The 23,596-nt window shown below is 45.7% G+C and overlaps 1 protein-coding gene across 1 annotated transcript in view; it reads left to right on the forward strand.

Moving 5' to 3' along the window:
- LOC135389738 (long-chain-fatty-acid--CoA ligase 5-like) overlaps positions 1–23,596 on the forward strand; it is a 77,454-nt gene that overhangs the window by 18,660 nt on the left and 35,198 nt on the right. The window contains exon 4 of the mRNA XM_064619769.1: positions 20,779–20,884. Within this exon, the coding sequence (XP_064475839.1) occupies positions 20,779–20,884 (106 nt within the window). The remainder of the gene's footprint in view (positions 1–20,778; positions 20,885–23,596) is intronic.

Consider the following 23,596-nt stretch of genomic DNA (forward strand, 5'->3'; position numbering starts at 1 on the left):
CTATACCAGCTAGCCTGCACCCTTTCCCTTGTTTCTTCCAGCAAACCTGGGACATTGCCACGTGAGAAACTTAACGTAAAAACACTATGTCTCCCATATCTCTTGGCATGTTTTACTGTTCACTGGGCTCCAGTTTTCAGGTTTCCGAAAGATGGTCTCCTGCTTTCTTTTTTTTTTTTGTTGTGGGGTGTGGTCATTTCTTAACTTCAAAGGGTCACATTCCTTGAAGTCAGTCCCCTCCGACATACATGAAAGACGCGCTGCAAAATCTGCTGCACTGGTTGTTTTTCAGTATCATCTCCTTGAACATTGGGTGTCGTTTTCAGAACGCAATAACGCACCTCAGTCTGTGAGAGGCCATCACCGCCATTCATATGCTTTCATGCATTTTCTCTGCGAGTTAATTGTGAACTTTCACAAAGCTCTTTGTCCACGAGATGTTCAGTTTGACATTTGTGAATCGTCAACTTCAGACGAAGGAAGGAAAACAGTCTGCAGTACTGTTATGTGTGTGCAGGGCTTTCCTAACACTGTATGAGACAACCGATGTTATGGCATGCATCTGTGTTGTGAGACAAAACTGCTCTCAATATAGGAATGTGCATACTAAATTGTGCAACATTGCCGCGGGGCAAGTCGGCAAGGATTAGGTAGGGGTGCGTGCACTCTAATCTCAATGTGAGAAAAGCTTCGAGCGATGCACAGGGTAATGTTTTTCTTTCCAAACGGTCCTGACTCAGAGTTATGCTTCAACATGGTATCGCTGGACCGTGTCACTATCTGTAAAAGTTCATCAGGAACTTTGTCTTCTGGAACAGCTTGAAATGTTAGAGAATAAATGAAAGATCAAATTAGGAGAATGTAGGGACAGTCGGGAACGATTTGTTCACAGTGAATGAATCTGCATTGTGCCAATACGCTACGGCAGTTTGTTTCTGCACAGGGGAAAGGGTAAAGTTTGGAGAAACCATGTGACAAAGTGTTTGTCCGATTACAAGGCAGCAATAAGGGGGGTATTCGTACAGCAGCATGGGTCTACTGAAAAGTAAAACACTGTGCACCTCGCTCTTAAATGTTGCCCCCTTATTTGGACAAGGAACCAATAAGGTTGCTCCTCGGGCATTAGGGGAGAGAGGGGAAACTGGGGAGAAATGGGAGCGAACTTCGTTCTCCATCGGGGCAGGGGTATATACAGGGGCGGCGTCTGTAACACGGCGGTCTGCTGCATTTTAATTTCCCAGCACACAAGACTCCGTGGTACGAGTTTGAGTCGAGTCCAGCGACCCGTATCGGGAGGAGCGTAGCTGCGAGTCGGCTGTCGAGCACATCTGGAGCTGAGGCGATAAAAATCGACTGGAGGAGAGAAGTTGATTGCTCCTCTGTATGTAAACCGCTAGTCACTAGAATGAGGTACTTCAGACTAGAGTCACTACTCTAAGTGACTCTTCTTCAGACGATAGCTGTCTGAGCCACGCAAGCTTCAGTCGAGTGCTCTGCGACCTTCAATCGACAGTCATGTAAACCCTCGCCATTCGACCTTGACGATTAGTCGACTGGGGCTTTCAGCCGACATATCGGTCCATGTGAACGCAGTTACTGCCACGGGGACGACGTCACGAGAGCCGTGCATGGCATTTTTGCCCACGAAGAGTCGGCTCTCGAGTTGCGCGAGTCCAATAAACGAACGCAACCATGCGTCGACAATAGAAATCATAAGAAGCGGCGTCTGTAGTCTGTTAGCAATTTTGACGCCGTTGCCCGAAAAGGAGCGGGCGGCTTTGTCGGGAAAATGTGCCCCGGGAAAGGGGGAGGTGGCGTGCCCTCCCCCCTCCCGGATACGCCCATGTTTCAAGGTCTCCCGTGGAAAGCCGAAAAAGGAAAGAAATTCCGTGTAGTAATCTACTGCAGACAAGTTTTCGAGCACATCATTTCTTCTTCATTGGCATGGCCAGAAACAGAACAGTCTCTGTTCGAAACATCGACAGCTGTCGTCCTGGGGCCCTTCTTCTAACATTTCCTCACTGGTTCCCTGATTTTCGACCTTTCCATTAGGATCACTGGTGCCACAAGGTTTTCTGATTTTTCTTTCGTTATTTTTTTTTTTCGCATATGCGATGGGGTTCTTTGTGTTTTTTCCAGAAATTCGGAGTCTTTCGTCGTTTCTTTTTTACAATAGATCTTTCTCTGTTTTAAACAAATGACGTCATAATGTTCGACAGCGCCACCAATTTGGTAGAGTTGAACTACACTCGAAGCTAGGGGCGAACAAGGCCGCGCAAGAAAGCCACGGTCTTGAGGGGATTACGATGATTCCTGAAAGGGACAGTGACCTCCGGTCCTACTTTTGTTCCAGTAAGAGGCAACGAACATTTGTGGAGCCCAGCCCTTCCATTTCAGATGTTTCGGTTTCAGGCTGTCTGCCAATGTCATGATGACGTTTCTCGGGTAGACAAACCCAGTTTACAAACAAATGACGTCAGATTAGGGAGCCTCCATGTGCGTCCCCTTTTCAGGAAGGCGACAACTCCCTCGTCTGCTACGAGCGCCGCCATCTTGACTCCCAAATCGCATTCGGCGTCAGCGGTGGGGTTGCGTTTGTCTCGATTTTTCGCGAGAGGAAGAGGGTAAAAGCGAAATGAAGGATACAGGCGTGGCAAAACTGTTATATATGCTAGTAGAGCTGGTCATGGGTTGTAAAATATGTTGTTAATGCTTTGTAACGTTTGTCTAAGCACATCACTCCACCTGCACACGCAGTCGTGTCTGGACCAACGATTTACAATAGTAAACATGGGAATGTGTATAGACAGCAGAAATACGTTAATTGCAAGCAGATTTTATTACAACATCTCATTCAATAGAATAAAATAGAAATAGAAAGAAAAAAGTGGAAACGTAGATCGCACTGGTGCCGTTTTGCTTGAAAACGATGTTGGTTTACCGACATGCTCCTGTCGCAAGTGCACCCTCAATCGCAGTTGTACAAATTTGTCCACAATTGCATGATATAGTTCTTCTTTGTGTTGGTCACAAGTCGGAAGATTATTGTCCACGTCACTATGAATAAAAGTCGGCACAGTCTTGAAAGGTGAGTGCATCGCATAAATGCGTTTCGAAGCAGATATCACCCTGAATGCCTCTTCACATTGTACGCTGCCCGAAATATACCGAAGATTCATTGCACCACGTACGGGTTCACGATGCTCAATAAGCTTGTTGTGGCTTTCCATAAATTTAACGTAATTTAATTTAATTAAACGTACATAACCACTGAGCAACCGGAATATACGGTACACACTGCACGCAGCAGCACACTGCAAAGGTGCTTGCTTACCTCGCACACGTACGAGCTCCTTGTTGGTTCCCATTCTGCTGTCTTACTTGCGCGAGCCAGACCTCTTTCCGCTATTTTGATGCTGGGAAGCGATACAAACGCGCACCTTTCTGAGAGTGATTGGCACACTTAGGCACACAGCACCCTGGCATTTTGCTGCACGACGTATCATGCGAGCAACGCGCATTGCAGATCTCCACGCACGCTGGTCTTCGTCCACCAACCGAATGTATTTGCTCAATCAAATAGGAACGTCTCAAACAAGAGCGAACTCTGGTTCGCGACCTAGCTCTTGAGCCAACAGATCAACGACCTCATACCAACAATACGGAGATGAACTGAGCCCTAGCAGTGGCTCTCAAAGAAACAGAAAAAAAGAACGAAGCACTTTCATGCGTAAAGTCCAATGCAAAAGAACTGTGACCCTAACGTGGTTTACGCAGAAAAAAATGGGACGGAACACTGGTATTACCCGAGTAAATGGCTCGTAGCACGACCGATTTCTGCAGTAATAGAGGCAGTTCTGACTTGTTTTTTGCACGCTGGATTTAAAATTCCGGAGGGATATGAGTTGTGATATTTGTTCCCAAAGCATAAAATGACGCTAAGATACGGAAGAAATGCAATCACTTGGGTGTACATGTGCCAAACGCACATGTGCTCAAACGCGCAAAATACACAGCAGGCAATGGGCAGCACGTAGCAAGTTGGGAGTCAAAATGCGCCCTCCCTAACGTCAAATGGTATAACAGCGCCACCATCTTGGTAGACTGGAAGTACTATATATCAAAAACCAATAAGTCACAAGAAAGCCACGATGAAATGTGGCTACTCATATATTGTAAGATTTTTATGTAATGCCTTACATATTATTAGTTTTATGGCCTTGTTCTGCTGAATTCTACCGGTAGCCCGATCTTTTCGGTAGCCCTTTCTAAAGATGGCTACCGGGCTCTTCCATCTTCAGGAACCTGAAGGGCACGAGTTTCTCTCGCGAGTGCACGTGGTGTCTCTACGAAGGAAGCGCGGACTAAGTCGTAATAACAAATGACATCCCGCTCAGGATTACGACATTGACTTTCAGACGACGCAGCTCTTGGGGTGAAGCTTTGTGAAACGGCGGTCACCACCCGCGCTCTTTCGGTTTCGATATGTCTACCAACGTCATCATTACGTCACGGTGACGTTTCCTCGGTAGATGTTTAATCCGAATACATAAACGTCGCGATTGGCCTTAGCGCACGAGCTTGTGGTGCCACCCAGCGCTAGTCGCGAGGTTACCGTGCTGGCCTTATGTCGCGTACAGAATGGGACGCACCCGAGTTCGAACCCGGTGCTGGCTGTGCTGTCTGGGGGTTCTTCGTGAGTTTTCCACGGACGCAAATCAGACATACGTCGGCACAGTTCCTTTAGAAGTCGGCCCAGGACGCTCATTCCCCCAGAGCGTTAGTCGTGACTTTGCCCACCTTTGTGTGGCCGGCAACGGTGAGCTCTTTCATTAGCACCACCACCCAGGGAGTGGAACCGGAATGGAACCGAAAATCACTTGGAACCCTTTTTTTTTTTTTTCAAGAACCGGAACGCAATCGCAATTCGCCATCGGCAATTAACCGTAACCGTAACCTGAACCGAAAAATGTGATTTCGGTTACCTGTTCATATGAATCGCTTCAAGCGTGAACATCTTTTGGATGCGATATTTGTGTCGCTTTGCAACTCTAATTAGTGATGTAGAACGTGCTTCGGTTTCCACGTCATGCATTTTTCATTCAGAAATTGTGTAGACAACATACCATTATGCGCTTGGACCCGTAATCGGATGACATATACGCATCGTATGACGTGTATTATGTACGTCCCTTATGAGTTAGGAACTGTATTATATTGATCGTTTAAGATACGAAGCGTTGCACGTTTGTTTGTTTCCACATCTGTTTGCAAACCGCTGGACGCACGCTGTTTTTCTGGCCTTGCAGCCTGTTAAGCACATGCGAAATAAATGTGAGAGGAAAGAAGAAAGTAACTGAAAAGGTTAGCCAGCTGTAGGACAGCTGGGCTACAGCTGGCTAACCTTTTCAGTACTTCTTTTATTGTTATTAGGCATTTGAGGCATGGTGCGTTGCTGTCCCTTATTCTGTGTTCCAGCCTCAGAACATTAACTATACCATCGTGCAGACTTGGGAAGTAACTTAGTTACAAGTAACTAGTTACAAAAAATGTAAATTGACTGTAACTAGTTACTGGTACGGGAAATGTAACTTTTAAATGTAAATAGGTACTTTTCTGGGTAACTAGTTACTGCTTTTCAAAATCGAAGATTTTTCATTTCGGAGCCACCTCGCATCACACTTCATTTGTCTTCTCTTTTCCTTTTTCTCCTTTTAACGACCTTTTGACCGCCTCTGCGGTTATTCTGCAGTTCCTTACTCTCAAAACAATAAGGACTGCCATCTTTGAAGAATATAAACGTGACACTGCCTAGGCTGCCACTGAAAAGAAGCATGTGTCATATGACCGCCTTGAGTTTCTACATGCGAAAGAAACAGCGAAAATCGGGACGGGACAAAGAAGAACTGTACAGGAGGCCGAGGTATTCGAGTGGTGGGAAGAAGACAGCCGCAGCACCCTAGCTGCCCTGAATGATTTCCTAATTATAGGAATAATATTTGTTAAATATAATACCGGCATTCCCTCCAGCGCCCCAGTTCTGCGGCTTGTCTGCGTGGGCCGGGAAACTCAGTGATGCAAACTTCGAGCAGCAGCAGCTGCTTAAGTGCAATATGTACAGATATGTGTATAATAAAAGTAATTCTGCGATTAATGTGGATACGTCATCTTCATTACTAAATTTTCTGAAAGTAACTGTACTTTGTAACTGTAGCTTAACTAGTTACTGTTTTTGCGATGTAACTGTAGCTATAACTTAACTACTTTTTGGCTCGGGTAATTGTAACTATAACTAGTTACTTTTCAAAGTAACTTTTCCCAAGGCTGTCATCGTGAAATAAATGTGCTCGAGATAATAGCGACCGCGACCAATTATTTTACGGGGAATGTCGCAAACGCCCAAAGTGCGTCGAAGAGAGAGTTCACTCTTTCTTCGACCTGGCAGGTGGCACTGCACCACCCTTTCGGAGCGCAACCGATAAACGTGTCCATTTTTACCCATTTGCACTTTGTAGCTCATTTTGTGACATCCATGCAGCTTGCAGATACATCCTAGAGAAACCCGAAATAAGATAGCGGTTCAACTGTTTGGTTATACCGGTAACCGAAAATATTAAAACAGCGAATCCTGTAACCGTAACCGAATCTATATTCGTTTCGGTTTCAGTCCCTGCCACCACCGCCGTGACGTTTTCCCGCCTGAGCGTTTCCGACTACGGCAAGCAGATTCGCTATCATCACCACCATCGCGTGGCTAGTCAAGGGGAGGAGATATATTCTTTACGCTTTGCCGAGCAAGTAACAGTTGAGCATCAGCCCTCGACCACGCAGTGAGGCGACGTGATCGACCCTGCATGGCGTGTGCATGTGAAGCTGTCGGGAGCGGAAGGAAGTCGGTTTCAGCAAAATAATGACAGCGATAGAGTAGGCTGCCGCGTTGCTACAGAACAAGTCCGTGTTCGAAGCAGAGACAGCCCGAGAAATGAATCCGAAACTGCACTCTTAAAAATGAACTTCACCGCATAGCACGCTGCTAGCCAACCATCACCTCGAATGATATCGTTATCTGCCCTGATTTGTTGAAAACGGGGGCGTGCGCCTTTTTTGTGACAATTATGAACAGCATAAGTGTCACAGAAAAGGCGTACGCCCCCCATTTTCAACAAATCAGGACAGATAACGATATCATTCGAGATGATGGTTGGCTAGGAGCGTGCTATGTGGTGAAGTTAATTTCTAAGAATGTGAGCCGCTGGTAACCACATCGGAGCCCCACACTTGATGGGGATAGCAGTGACGTTACAGAATACCAGGCTCGTTGGTGCGCAAACGTGTGTCGGATTTTTATGAACTTATGCACTGCGTTCCTTTCTATTGTCGCTATATTGATTGAAGAGTTCGTGCCCTTTCTGTTAGCTATTCACGGAGTGGAACGAGGCATGCCGCATATGCGGCTTCGACAATTTTTCACGTTTATGTAGTGTGCAATCAAATCAAGGTTCCAGACCACTGGCTGAATGGACATTGGCTGGTACGGATGTTGCCGGCAGGCTGTGCTGCCTAGGGCTGGGACTGGAGAAAGTGCCTTTCGTTTTCTTATTGTAACTGCTTGTGAAAGAAGGCTTCTTGGAAACTACAAGGCATCCAAAAACTGTGACCATTCCTCTGTGAGGCGTGCAACGAGTGTATAAAACAGCGTGCATGGAACGCATTATGTGTGTGACCAGCTGGGCATGAGAGCGCTGACATCGTGCGTCATCGTCGCCAAGCTCTGGACTCCACTGCCCCTCTCAGCTTAGAGATATTGCTCACGTCTTTTGTTCAATGATTCGACGTAATTGATTTAGAGATGATTCTGTGCCATTCTGCGTGATTCGTGAAAAGTTTAAAACTTTAGTACGGGTTGCAGCACGCTCATCTGAAATCAGCACCCTGTGGCTTATCCCATCTCAAATCTCCAGGTGTTGCAAGATCATTTGTTTTGGGTAATAAACACATGCAGCATATGGTCTTTCTTTAAATACAATATTGGAGCAACATTTTCGGGGGCAGCCAAAGAAACATCGGCTGCAGAACTACTGACAGGCGATTCCAGACAGCTGTGTCGCAAGCAGTACATATCTTGAGCCGGCAGCAGCGCAACAATTTTCGAGACTTACTTCAAAATTCAAATTTAAAAATCTTCAGAAAGCAGCCACGCGGCTTTCTGAAGTGTTTGTCAGAAGCCATGCTGTTCCTTTTTCGCAAAGATTGTGTGTGTGTGTGTGGGCGGGGGGATCGCAACACGACACCTTATATTTTTGGTGGGTCGCGGTGTTTGGGAAGCACTGGCATGTGAGGACAATCACAACACGACAGTAGCGTAGCCAGAAAAATGTTTATACTGGGGAGGAGTGTTTCACCATCGTTTCGCCCTCCCAAATGCACTATCAATGGTACGATTTTTTTTTTTGGGGGGGGGAGAGTATTGAACCCCCGAAACCCCCCTGTGGCTACGCCTCTCCAACACGTAGGATGACAAGGCCATCTTGTTCTTTACTCAAAGCAACCGCAAACACACAAACAAACAAAAGATATGATGAGACGTGTCATGGTGCTGCTGCGAGAATTGGTCGTGTACAGTGTGCCAGCGCTTGTGACAGCCAAGACAGCATAGGCGCCGACTGCGGTGGGGGTGGGGGGGAGGATCTGCGGAACACATATCCGTTGGGAGCGGGTTCAACTCCCGCTGCTCTATTTCATTGACCATATTCATTATATTGCGCGCATTTCGTGTCAAACACCGAGGATTCAATTGATTTTGTTCCTTTTGCACTCAGTTTTCAAAGGCGTAGTGCCTTCAGTTGTGCACATGTTCACTGTTTACGTTCTCTCCGTTTCTTTTTTTTCTTTTTTTTTTCTGTTCTTTCTTCCTCTTATTTCTATACCAGTTCTGCATACATCATAGGATCAAGCCAGAGTGTGTGATTCCTCAGCTGTAGTTTTGTGTTCTCCATTTTTCTTTTCCTTTTCTTTCCTTCTTTTTGTTTTCTTTTGCTTTCTTCTTTTCTTTGCCTTTTTTTTTCTTCTTCCCCTTTTCACTTTTTTTTGAAATGACAAGCCGACGTCCATCTGGGTTACGTTTCCTTTCTGTTTTTTCTTAATAAACATACCCCCCCCCCCCCCCAGCCAGAGTACCTACTTACTTCGCGGTGCGCCCCCACCCCCTCTGGGAAATTGACAACTCTCCGCCTCTGCAAGACAGAATTAGAAACAAAACAAAAATTGATTGCTGGTCACCTTGTTGGTCAGAAGTCGCGGTTGCAAATTACTAAAATACCTTCTCCTTTGCTCGCATTCAGTTTAACAATATCTGTCGACATGCGTCAGAGAGTTGAAACGATGCCACATGCACAAACATGCACAGCCCCGGTGCGACCGATCTTTGCGCTCTTGTTCGTTTTATTTCGTGTTTTTATGGGCAAAACAACATAATAGCATCGCAGCATCAGGGCTTTTCGGGAATGCCATATATATGACACGGTAGACCTAAATAGGTATAGTTTCAGTAGATATAGGAAGGTGTCCACGATAAGGCCTCCGAAGTCACGATAAGTCAATCTCGCAATTGCTCGCGGAAGTGGCTGATATCACGTTGGTGACCTTTGCTCAGACAACTTCATTTATCGTAAGAGTGCATCCAACCCAGAATTTTCGGCCCAAATTCTCCCTTTCAAGAAACGCTCACCTGAACGGTTGTTCCGCGGCCCCTTGGTAGATGGCAGCATATCACTGACTAAGCAGACCGGACAGACCAGTTTGCAAGAATCGCAGGAGTTGCTTCAGTTGCTTCAGTCTAGCCCGGAAAGTACGGCGCATTGGGATGGCCCAATGGCGTGCAACTTATCCCAATTGATATCAGCGCCCGAGCCACTGTACGGATCCAAAGAGAAGAAAATAAAACGAAAGTTCTCGTCATGCTTGCCAGATAGCGAGCCGTGCAAGCAGTGAAGTTTGATGCGGAGCTACTCATGTTGGGATTAGTGTCTATCTTGTGATCGTGCGACGATGGCAAAGTTTCGACTGCGCTCCGTTACTTTGGCGATGTCAAGATGGAATGGTTTTATGAGGACCTCTCGTCGGTGGACGACTGACTACAGCTTCATGAAAGAGAAAAGCTTCTTGAATTGTCAGACCAGGATACTGCCGGTGAGTGATGCAACGTTGAGATGAGCGCCTTCGGGTGCCTTGACAAGTTCAAAGACAGCTGTCACTTTGTCGCCTGATATGTCAACATTAGAAAGAAGAAAAAAAGAAAAAAAAAAGACGTTCCCGCTTGCCATTTCAATATAAAAGAGCTGCGATGTCATGAAAGGAAATAAGTTCGAAGCTTTCTGAAGCAGTTCGTAATATATCGTCGGCGTTCCTTTCTTTTTTTCTTCTTTGTTTCATCCTTCATCCGGCATCTCTTTCTCACATTTCCTTTTCCTATTTTCGGACGGGACCGGCTATACAATGTGTCCTGACACAATCATTAACGGAGACTAGTTCATGACTTCATCTCGGCGAATAGAAATTTCGATGAAAGACTGACTTAACATGTTGTCGAAATGCCGTTTCCTTTTAATGACACACAATGCCTGGTTTGTCCAGAATCGTTAGCACGGCGGGAGGGGGCATAAGGTTGAGGTGACTCATTATTACAGTTACGTAACGTTCAAACAGTTTTCTGTATCGTTTCTGGCCCCTTGTAGGGGCTGCAGAGGAACGACAGGGAAGTGTCACCACACATTCGAGGTGCCAAGGGTTGTAGTGGGTATGGATAAATGCTTGATTGCATCCCACATCCTGTATTTTCCTGATTTTGTATGTTTTAGTCTTCGTCTCTATAATCTTTTCTTCTACATTACAAATTTGGCGTTGAACTATCGGCGGTCGAGGAAAACATGAAGAGCCTGATGCTTATGTTTCCTTTTTCCACGCGCATGTTTTCACTTTTCTGAAATCGACTTCACAGAAAAAAAAAAAAGAATTTATTTATTTATTATTATTATTAACATTTATTTTATGGTGAAGAATGGGGAGTTTCATCGCCAAAGGCGATACTCTACCCCATTGCTGGTGTTAATGTGGGGAATGAGGTAATGAACTCCTTCATAATAAGGATCGAAGTCCGATTGTGTCAAGAGGAAGACACCTACGCTGAGCAACATTGGAGAACCACATTTAGGAGAATATAGCTTTCGCCTTTCCGATCTCAAGTCACGGAAACTTCCTTAATATGAGCTTGCATTTTGTGTTAAAAGTATCTACGGAATATGTATGAGAAGGTTTCTCAGTCGTTTCCTTCAGTAAGCCTCGGTTATGATTCTGAGGCACCGCTGGTGACAGACAATGTAGTTGTCTGGGAACCGCGTGCATTAATTCCTACAACCTTCTCGATGCCCGTGAAAACGAGGAATCGTTGAATTGAATGAATTTTACTACTGGACGATCAGAGGAGGACGTATACTTGGCATGCTTGCAGTGACGCATTTTTGTTGTATGATGACCCTGAAGATACCATACCCGCCTTGTTACAAAGTAACTTCTCTCTCTCTCTCTCTTTTATATTTTTTTCGCGTCACGCGGGCTGCCCCCTAGAGGGCACTAGCTTAGAAACGGGGGGGGGGGGGGGGGTCGCTACCATGATATGAGTCGGGTGAAGTTTGGTTTCGGTTTCTGTTCGTTGAGACCTCTACCGAGAAACGCCGTCATCACGTTGGTAGACAGACTGAAATCGGAAGGGGAGGGCTGCACGAATGGGCACTTGTTCGCTGCCAAGAAGAGTAGGACCGAAGGTCGCGTCCCTGTCAGGGACCATCGTAATCCCCTCAAGACCGCGGCTTTCGGGCGCGGCCTTGTTCGCCTCTAGCTTCGAGGGTAGTTCATCTCTACCAAATTGGTGACGCTGTCGAACACAATGACGTCATTTGTTTACAAACAGGAAGATGTCTATTAGAAGACTACTAACGTTGCAAATAAGTATACTGAAGCAAGGTTCAAGTAGTATTCAAACGGTACAAGAACCTAGATATATCGAAGGAATGGTGCATACGATGGGAATCCAGTTTCGGGACGGTCAGAAGCAGCACAGTGTGAAGTAATTAACTGCGTTCGGATTAGTTAATTACGGTTTTCTAAATACTTTCAAAACGCGCGCGAGAAATTGTATCTATAATTTAATTACGTTTCATATCTGGTAACTTGTATTCAGGGCGAACTACTTTCAGCTGTGGCTGTTGCAAATTTTTATCTGCGGTACTGGCTCTTTCCAAGGGACGAGGCTTTTCTATTAGAGTCAGGTTTCCCATTTCTCTTACACCTACTGGCCCAGCACATAGGGCTAGCACTCATTCAAAGCAGGACATACTCAGACAAGCAGCGGCGTAGCCAGAAAAATATTTCAGGAGGGTTCTATGGGGTCTTTACATGGGAGAGGAGGATTTCCCCTGGTTTTGCCTCTCCCAAATGTACCATTTCGGGGTGGGTGGGGTTTGAACACCCTGTAACCCCCACCCCCTGCTGGCTACGATGGCAGGGATGTTCCTAGGAGATTCATCTCGGGGGGGGGGGGGGGGACGTCCATATCAATTATACTATTGTGGCGTTTCTAGCCTTTCTTGCCGGTACGCTGGGGGTGTTGCATTATTTTTTGGGGGTATTATGGGGTGCGGGACGGTGGCTGGGAAAATCCCCGAGTAATGGTAACGAACACAGACACAGTCTATTACTGAAATCGGAAATGGTAACTAACCGAAATGGGAAGTGGTAACGATAAGGGAAACAGAAACTGTATATTTCCGAAATTGGAAATGGTAACGATAACGGAAATAGAAACGGCATATTACAGAAGTTGGAAATTGTAACGATAACGGATACGGAAACGGTATACATGTATTGCCGAAATCGGAAATGGTAACAATAACGGAAACAGAAACTGCATATTACCGAAATTGGAAATTGTGACGATAACGGATGCAGAAACGGTATATTACCGAAATTACAACTTGTGACGATAACGGAAACAAAACCGGTATATTGCCGAAATGGGAAATGCTAACGATAACGGATACAGAAACGGTATATTACCGAAACTCGCAACGGTAACAATAACGTTATATAGCCGAAATTGACACACAGCGGTAGCTTCGTCCACTTCCCAGACACACCCAAGCGACACCGGAACTACCACTGTGTGTCGCTAACAGCGCACGCTTCCATCCCTCCGAAACAGTGAACTCACCCGCTTCCCGCAGCCGCTAGGGTTAGGGTGTCGCACCGACGAAGAAGTACGCCGCTCGCGTGTTCCGTAAACTTTTGTCCCAACCTGCACATTCACACCGTGGCGTAGCAAAGTGGGGAAGGGTAGGGTGCCTGAATACTAGCTCCCTCTGTGTATGCAGGTGGAGCTATAGTATTGAGGCACCCTAGGGAAGGGGCTCAATCAACGCCACCTAGATACAGAAGGCCTGCGTATTGCCTCCTCTCCCTCCTTCGCTACGTGGACATATAAAGTCAAAATTCGCCTGCTACTGCTGCGATTCGCCGTTCTGCGAATCCAAGAAACCGCAAGTGGTTGCACCTAACTAAGAACCTGTAGACAAAAAGTGCAGCACGCTTTTGAGAAAAATATTGGACCGTTTTGCGCTTTATTTTAAAGTTTTCTCATTTAGTACGCGGGGACGTTAAATCACTACTCGCAGACGACGGTGGTTCGTCTTCATGGCTGCGACCGCTGAAAGCACGTTCGTGATTGGCTATAAGTCCGTTGAAAACACGATCCTGATTGGTTGACTCTTGGGTGTTACGTCACGTCTACGAGTGAGTAGGCTTTCTCTATCAAGGTGGTGTTGGTTCAATACTCCAAGTCGCACATTTTGAGGTGCACTAAACAGCTCCACGAATATTCACCAATTATTATGCTCTATGAAAGAACGTGGCTCACGATATCTAATTGTGAAATTCATTTACTCCTAGCGAGCGTCTTTACCATGAAACAATGCCATTCAAAGAGCACAATCCGCAATGAGTCTCTCCTTCCTACTCAGAGAGCACCTACGTCACACGTCTCGCACGTGTAGCAAAGTTGCATTCCAGTCACTGGAGGTGAGGGAGATTTCGGACTCCTAGCCAATGACGGGCCTCGTTGGCACAAGCAGCGGCGTGCGGGGAGAACCGGTTGTGGGAACATCGCTATGACCTCGCGGAGCAATACAGCGCTGAAAACATAGTGCGCACATGAAATGGAATATTGTGGGCTGTTGGTACCTTTTTATCTGGCTACCTTGGGATTGGCAAGTTTGGGATTGGGATGGGATTGGCATACCTTGGGATTGGCAAGTGTAAATATGTTTAGACTTGACCTCACTTCCCGATATTACAACAAAATCAATATATAGGCGTCCCGCTTTTTGAATGTTGATGGTGCGCGATGTCCAAATGACGTGTAGCTATGTCGCCAGGGCATCGCAGGGCGGGGCATAAGCGCGAAAGAGTGCAGCGAATATTCGGTCGGTTTGGAGCCATTATTTACTTTTTTGCGACAACAATTTTTGCTATCACTGTAGGAAACGAATCACACTGCATTAGAAATAAGTACACCTTGCATACCTGTTTATTGCCCCTTTAATAGTGCATTTGACTGAGGGAAAACCGACGGCAAAGCTTCCGTAAAACCCGTCGCGAAATATTTTTCCGCCTCGGGATTTTTCTTTTTTCAGATAATGCTTATTTACTTACTTTCCGGTTACGTTATATAATAAGCTGGTGCGCCCACTTTAGTCACTGTCTAAAGTACCTCAAGCATGGCTTGTTCTCCAAATGATATTTGGAAGGGATAAAATGTTATTTCTAACATTCTCCCAAAGTATGGGAGCAAAGTTTGAACGTCGTCATCAGCGCTCGACAAAATAACTCATGGGCGCGGTAACTCACGATACGCACAATCACCGATGGCACGAGTCCGCACCGGCAAACTAAGATAGAGAGCATCGCCCCTGGCGATATGAAGCTAGCCAATCATTCAGAAAATAAAGTTGTTGTTTGGCATGAGTCCGATGTGATTTCGTGTATCTCGGCAACGTCGATATCTCTGTGATATCAACGCAAATCTGATGCGACGTCGGGAATGATCGCGATTATTCCGATCGCACTCGTGCTGTCTTCATATTTCGTTAGTACGGGAGCGCGATCATGCTGTATCGACCACAGCGGCGTTACACCGAACCACAACATGTGCTCATCATCAATCACTCGAAGAAACCGGGATTGAAATTTAAGATGGATACCCGAAAAGCGAACAGACGCTGGAGTGAAAGTCACGAAAACGAAACTGCGGGGCTCCCCACATGTATCTGCTTTCAACCAGTGGCAGCAGACGACATTCGAGAGGGCGCCACATCTCAGGAAAATGGTCCATTATTTCGTGAGTGCGTTCACACATATTTGCTGCTGTGAGAAAGAGTGTGCCCTTGCTCCGAAATTTGAAATTGTTGAGGTGGGCTAGGCCGCTAGGGGAAGGGCACTTCCGGTCCAGTTAATTTTTACGAAATTTTTGCATTTTCACATCTCTCCGCCGAGGACGCGGGGACAGTTGTAGAGGTACGAGCTAATCATTAATGCACTTTCTCGTGCGTTGTGTACGAGTAGGTCGTAAGCCAAAATGTTAGGTAGAAGATGGCAGGAATGAATCGTATTCGCGTGGATCATATTCCGACGCATTTGAAGGATATCAGGGGGAATTCCCGTCGCATCACCTTTCCTACAGCTACAAGTCGTTTTGTGGTTTACCTGGCTTCATTCTTGCTACATTTGATGTTTTGCGGTTATTGCTGTCATCATACATAGCGTCACGCCACAAAATGCCCATAAGCTTCATTTCCAGCAGCTGTACAACGAACTCGATTTGCTTGACTCGCTTTCGGGATAGTACCGCGGTTAACTGGAACGCTAGGCGTTCGAGGAACCCTGCAGGAGTTCTGATTTTTGGGGCTTTGTCAGTTGAAGCGCTTCATTTCGAATGTTTTGGGGGATAAATAAGAAGGAAAGCGTATGCCTGACAGCACGTATAAGTGTGTTAGCGCATCTCAGAGATGAGTACACCATTTGTAAGCAAAAATAAAGTGGATGATGTAATTTGCTCAGCCTTCTCCAACAATATATCTAGTGTTTGGAGCATTGTCCAAATAACCTGCGTATCACATTACCATCACCGAGAACAGTCAGAAAAGTAAGCATCAGAAGACAGAAACATGTAGATGTTTCGCTATGCTGTCGAAATGTTTCCACTACATGCACCTGGCGCATTTCCCTTTCCCTTTAATAAGTAATTGGAGAAGGTTTTACACGTAAGGTGTGTCAGCGTATAATATGGCGACATGCCGCACTAGCCGCAGGGTGGATAGGACTGCGGTTAATTTCGACCACCTTTAGGGTAAACTGTAATATATGCAGCTGACCTTATAGCGAACGCAGTTCCTATTTTACATTAGGTCACCATGCTTTGGGCGTCAGCCATACGAGGCGCAAATCATTATTGTTGATATGCCTTTCTTATCAATTCAGGTTTTGTGTGGTTGTGATATGGGTCTCTCGCAAGGCAATCAGCTCATGCAGTACAGCTTGAATTAGAATGTTGAAAGTTCAGTTAAACGTAGAAGACTTATGAGTTTGTTAAAAATAGTGTTCTACAAGGCCCAGAGATCAAGAGAACCCGGACGCCGCGAATCCTAAATGCATTTTACTTCCGTCCTGTAGTAGTACTATGTTTGCTCTATTAGTTGCTCTAGGAAGTTTTCAAGGGCGCTAAATTCACGACATAAATAAATTGTTTTAACAGAATACCATGTCTAGAGCTGCACGTATAGAGTGGTGCATGTTATTAACATAAAATAAAAAAAATGGATGTGTGACACCCGAACAAGAACAACAACAATAGATGCTGACGATGAGAAGAACGTCTCCGCGCGGTATCAAAATAGACTTCAGAACGTAGAGGAATTAAGTTTTGTCACAGTCTCAATGGTCTTTTTTTTTTTTTAAAGGGAAGAAAAGAAAGAAGGAAAACAAAAAGCTGGAGGTGGAGCGGTACCGAAAACCGAAGCGGAAACCTAACGGAAAGGAAAGCAACAATGGTGGTAACCGAAACTGAAACAGAAACAAATAAGGACCAGTAACGGACGTGGTAACGGAAACGAAAAAGATTCCATTACCTTTCCCTGACTTCAAGGAATGAAACAAGCGTATGTCGGCTGGTTCAAACCAAACCAAACCAAACCAGGCTAAAATGTACAAGTGTCCAAAAGCGAAAAAATAGAGATTCAGGGGTCTTGGTGAGGTACTAGTTTTTTTTTCTTCACTTGTCTATTTTTAAGATAATGCTCGGGACTACATGTGCGTATTAATGGTTTTGACCTCCAGTACTTCGCTTCCTCTGTGATGTATTGCTCTGCAACAAATAAGCCTGGAGTGTTAAAAGGTTCCGCATTTATTGTTGAGCTGTCGGTGTCGTGTCGTCCTTTTACATGCCCAACTTTTAGCTTCCCCAGTCATGCATTTATCACGCTAAGGAAAGCAATACTTTATCTTCAAAAATTCTGGATTAACTCCAGGGCTGGGTTGACGAAGCGAACGATTTTTCAGTCCTACGATTTCGAGATCATCTCCCGTGTCTTTCGTTGTACGCCACACCCATATGACTCGTGTCTGTTCGCTTTAGTTTTTACGTGCAGAGTGGGGAAAATCCACACAGACGCCTCATTTGCGACTTCTAGCGGTGCACGTGCATGTGTGGCGTAATATGGGTTTCGCAGGCGAATTGGTTAGGACATTGTGTGAAAACAAAGGTACTTCAGAGAGGCTTTTGTCCTCTGTTGTCGCTCGTGTTCCACGTCACACTTGCGGCCAAACCACCGTTAGAAGTGCAATGTTGTTGGTCACACAAGGTGTCGTGGCCAGTGATTTCCCTAGAAATTCACTGCTGAGGGGTTGCCGAGCTTTCAAGGGGGGCGGGGGGGGGGGGTTATGCTTGGTGAAGGTTCCACTTAAGGAATTTTTCTTAAGACACGGAATGAATCGTGGCACAATGGTGACATCTCTGCACAGCTATCTCGTTTTATGTGTACATGTTATTACGTTAGAACACAGTACATTAGAATATAGATTCATTATGAACGGCATTTCAACATTAAGATGCATAATCACACGACCGACAAAGAAAAAAGACTAGCACCTTGTCCCACGAAGCTCAATGAATACCTAGCACACAGATTGGGCAAATGCATGGTACGATCATCTGCATGACAGTGGTCCTACAGCACAAGTTTGACAATACAGGACGTAATTCGCTGCGCATGACTCTCTACCAGAACGTGTTGGTGGCCGAACTGGGTGGGGCCCCCTGAGAAATTTCAGGGGGGGGGGGGTGCAAAAATGCAGGGGGGTGTAGTGAAATCCCTGGTCGTGGCCCAAGTAAAATAATATAGTATACGCCTGCTGAACTACATTCCAGGGACTGATTTTTTAAACTGAGGGACCAAATTTTTTCAAGAACCATAACCGGAACGTAACCGCAGTTCACCATCGGCAATTAACCGAAACCGTAGCATGAAAAAAATGTGATTTCGGTTGCCGGTTCATATGAATCGGTTCAAGCGCGAACCCGAACAACTTGGGATGGGTTATTTGTATCGCTTTAGAACTCTGATTAGTGGTGGCTTCTGTTAAAGCTGATATCTTCGTCATGTGTTTTTCATTCACAAGTTGTGTAGCAACATACCATTTTGTGGATTTAGACGCTTAATCGTATGCCATGTATTACGTACGTCCCTTGTGAGTTATGAACTGCACTGTTAATTGTGATCATTTAAGGTACGAAGCGTTGCACGTTGTTTGTTTCTACATCTGTCTGCTGAACGCACGCAGTTTTTCTTGCCTTGGAGCTTGTTATAGCACGAGCGAAATGAATGTGCACGAGATAATGGGGACCCTAACAAATTACGTTACGGGGAATGTCGCAAACGGTCAAAGTGCGTCGAAGGAAGAGTTTACTCTTCCTTCGACCTGGCAGATGGCGCTGCGCCACCCTTTCGGAATGCAACTGATAAATATGTTCATTTTTACCCGTTTGCACTTTGTAGTTCACTTTGCGACATCCACACAGCCTGTAGATCATAGAGAGAGAGAGAAAAAAAAATCCCGGTTCTACTGTTTGGTTACCAGTAACCGCAAACATTAGAACTGTGAATCCAGTTACCGTAACCAAAACCGCTTTCAGAGCTCTGACACTTAACCGTAACCTTAGACCGAACCGATATTCGTTTCTGTTTCAGTCCCTGCTACGCACCAATATACTCACCAATTACCTTAGTAAGAGAGCAAGGAAATGAGCCCCCGTTCCCATTAACAACAAATTTGACGTTTGGGGTGTTTGATCGCCACGGAAAGTTCATTTTCATCAAGCAACAGGGGCGACCACGGAAGACATTTTGTCCGAACGACATCGTATTGTTACGTAACTAGTTTACTAAATGACTAAGAAAAGTTTGCGGGAAGCGGACAAATGCAAGCTGGGCCTGCTGACATGACGTCACTATACGACGCGACGAGCTATCATTTTCCATCGAAAGTGCATGTGCTGCATACACAGACCTCGCTATGTGTTGTCGCCCGTTTGAGTGAATGACGACGTGCGCTTCAGCCGACGATCTGTCTGATTAAAGTGACAGTGTCGTCACGGAGCAGCGAAAACATCAGCCCATCCTCGATGTTCGCGGAAGGAATGAAAGGGATATCCTATGGCACGTGCGCTGAACAAAGAACCTCCTAGCACGTCATATATCAGCACGCCAGTATCAGTGTGCTACTATAGAGTATGTCCCCTTCACGTCACACATTTTACACGTGCCCATATTGCGAGGAATACAGTCTCCGGAGAACGTGCGTAGATGTAGAGCCTATCCTACTACAATACTTGCGTTATGAGGATAGTTGCCGCATTGCTAATCCTGCAGTGGTTTTAGGTACATGACTTGCGGGGTGCGGTGCATGCGGAGGCCGAACTCTCTTTTCTGTAATTCCTGCTTTTTCGGACGGGAAAACGAATAGGATTTGGAGGCTCGCGATGTCAGTGGTTGTCAACCCATGTGTCACAGTTTACCTAACTATGCCACTGATTCGACGAAAGTAACGAGTAATGCCACTACTCATTACTCAAAAGTAATGCATTAGGCTATTCCCCACCTCTGGTACCAACTTATATTGCGTTATAAAATTTCAGCCTTCCTACAACGCTTCACTGAAACGATTTTTTTTTTTTTCTAAACGGCGATTTAAGCTTCCTTCACGTGATGTTGAGAACGGCTTGGCCTTATGTAACACTATAACATTTCATTATTTAGCTACCATAATGACGTCATATGTTCGGCTAAATCGCGTGGTTGTTTGATTTACATGTGAGGTTGTCAGCCTATATTGTGGCGACATGCTGGACGTGCAGCAGGCCCGAAAGCCATGGCCTTGAGGGGATTACGATGGCTCCTGAAAGGGACGCGACCTTCGGTCATAGTTTCCTTCAATAGGAGGCAGCGAACAAGTGCCCATTCGTGGAACTCATCCCTCCCCTTCCAATTTGTTTCGGTTTCAGTCTCTCTACGAACGTCATGATGACGTTTCTCGGGTAGAGACGTAGAGACACGGCCGAGAGTGAAGCTTTATCGGCTGTAGGCAAGGGGTCGTCATGAAACGTTTCTTTCTTTGCAGGGACCCGAACGTATCCGTGTGACGTCAGCTCCTTATCCAGCAGACCTCCTCCAGCAGCTGCCCAACACTGTGTACGGGGCCATCTTGCGCGGGCGCACCCAAAATGGTACTTTACTTTATGTATTGGTTTGTTTACTTCCACGAAGTAGTGGTGTTAGGGAAAGACGCTGTCGTGCAGCTCGGCACCAACAGTACTAACGGAAGACACAGTACACGCCGGGTGATATCTACACAGTCTGCAAAATATCCTACATTTCGAGCGTACGTAACTAGATGAAAGGTAATAGTAACCAAACAAGTTATGGTTCATATATGGTTATAAAGTTGTGGTTTATTATTACTTTGATGCTATTTTTTTCTACAATTCGTCGATTGTTTGGTATATACTTCAACAATTAATGTTTGAGTATTAATGTGCCACTCCGGATTCGGAAAACAGCGTTTATTTTATTTAGTTCATGAAAAGAAGGTGCCTCAAAGATTCTATACGCGAATTTCAATTCTGTTTACGAACGCTGCGCATTCCTGTCAATTTTTGAAAATCTGCTGCGCCTCCACAAGTTTCGATGACGCGAGGGGTGAGTGACGTAGTCATAAGCCCACAAATTGCGATGATGTCATGTTCTGGAGAGGACACTCTACTCCTAGCAACGGCGTCGGCGTCCGGGGAGGGTCACGTGGTGGAGAAGTCATGTGAGGCTGATCGAAAGAGGGAAAAATGGGACAGATGCCTTCTCCCTCTTTTGTGTTTTCTCGAAGGCCGAAGCGGTCGGATGTTGCGTCACGTGGGGCGCCGCTGACACGGTGCAAAAAGTGAGGCCCCCCGGAAGACGCGAAGGGCAACAACGTTGCCAGGTGAGAGCCGGGTACTCCGTTGGAGCCGAACATGACGTCACAGTTCACAAGAATAAAAAAAAAAAAAATCTCTAGCTTTCGCGTTACGTAGAGCCCAAATATTCTGCAGGAATGTAAAGCGAGACAGGAAGGTTTCAGTAGACAGAATGGCGTAAATGCAGGCTCGCTGGTGGATAAATTCCATGATAGGCAAGCCTGAGCGATGGGCAAGAACACGTAAACAAACACAAACACGAAGGCTTGTGTTTGTGTTTGTTTACGTGTTTTTGCCCATCGCTCAGGCTTGCCTATCAAGGTTTCAGTAGCATAACTTTGGTAGGATTTCCCCGAGGGGAGTTATGACCCTCTTATGTGCCATGCGCAGGGTTCTGAAAGCGCACAAATCGAGTAAGTTTATATTGCTGACTCGCTAAATATGTCACCACTAATGAGCTCACTCACGTGCTCGTGACTTTCGGCTCGACGACTCGCGTCGATAAGCACCGCTTGTGTCTACCGCACGAGGACTGACGCGATACCACGTGAGATTTCGGCTCGCGTTATAAGATCACCAGGTGACAAATAAAGAAATTAGACTTGAGTAGCAACTAACAGCAAATTCAGCTGGTCGTTCTCGTGCAGCGCAGTGTTGTGTGCGGGTGTGGGTTCTGCCTATAGAAACGAAAGAAGAGCGAACCTAAGGACCAATGAAACGCGACGGACGTTGGATTGTGTCGGCACAGTTCCCCCTGAAGACGGCCCAGGACGCATACTACCGTATTTTCCGGTGTACAACGGGCACTCGTGAATAACGCGCACCCCCAACAAACGGGCCGAATTTGAAAAAAGTTTCATGTATAACGCGCACCGCAATGTTGCTACAAGCTTCTGTGCTGCTACCAGTGTACACAATAAACCAAGGAAGTGTATTATATAGGTATATGCATTATTTGAAGCACATTTAGTCAAAACCATTAAACTCCGATGCAACAGAGTCGATGTCATATAGTATACTTCAGTCGCCTCCCCGCTCTCGGTTTCGCGTCGCTTCTCAATCTCGCCAGCCTTCTGAAAAGAATTCAGAATTATTGATGATTAAGTTTTTATGAAGTTCGGTGCCCTTTTGCCGGTTTTGTCAACTGACCCTAAGAGATTTGGGAGAAAGTCACAGCACACCCTGGAAGAGGCTAGAATTTGTGCGCCACCGACCTGAGAAAGACCTCTGCAAGGAAATATTTTCGTGTGTAACGCGCACCGTTAGATAACGCGCAGGACCTCTTCAGAGCACTTTTTTTACTGTATAACGCTCGTGTAATACACCGGAGAATACGGTAATCCCCCCTGTTCCCCACTCCTTCCTACCGTCCTCTCTCCATCTGGCCACGTCTGTACGCGGCTCATAGCCACAGTTGCTTCGCGGCGCTAACACGAAATTAAATAAATAAATAAACGTTAGATTGAAGCGACCGTGTGACGCGAATATAGGTTTGCATAACCTGCAACCAGTTACTTCTTGCAGTAATTTCAAGTTATTTGCACTACGACAATGTAATACAAGAGGCGGCTAAAAAGCAACAGAAATATCGCTTGACGAGGAAACGCCCCATTAGGAATCTGGTAATTAGTTACTTTCCTACAAAAGTAACTTTGTAACTTCATCTAGTTATCGGTTTTGGCTAAAGTAACTGTAAAATGTAACTAAGTTACTCAGGAATTCCAGTACTGTCAAACTCCTTTACAACGAAACTCAGGGGACAGGGGATGTCTATTATTGGATCTATAGGCTCCAGCGGGACCGCAAAAAAAAATTTGCTGTAGTGGTATTTTCGTTAAAAAGATGTTCGCTATAAAGGAGTTTGACTGTATTGCAATGGGAAATCCTATGCGTATACCATACGGTACAACAATGCTAGGACAGCGCAGGTGCTAAAACAAATTTTTGAGAGTTACATTTACTCGTCGTTTACTTCTTCTTAGAAGGCAA

Source organism: Ornithodoros turicata, chromosome 3, assembly GCF_037126465.1.
Source record: "Ornithodoros turicata isolate Travis chromosome 3, ASM3712646v1, whole genome shotgun sequence".
In the NCBI taxonomy this organism is placed as follows: Eukaryota; Metazoa; Arthropoda; class Arachnida; order Ixodida; family Argasidae; genus Ornithodoros; species Ornithodoros turicata.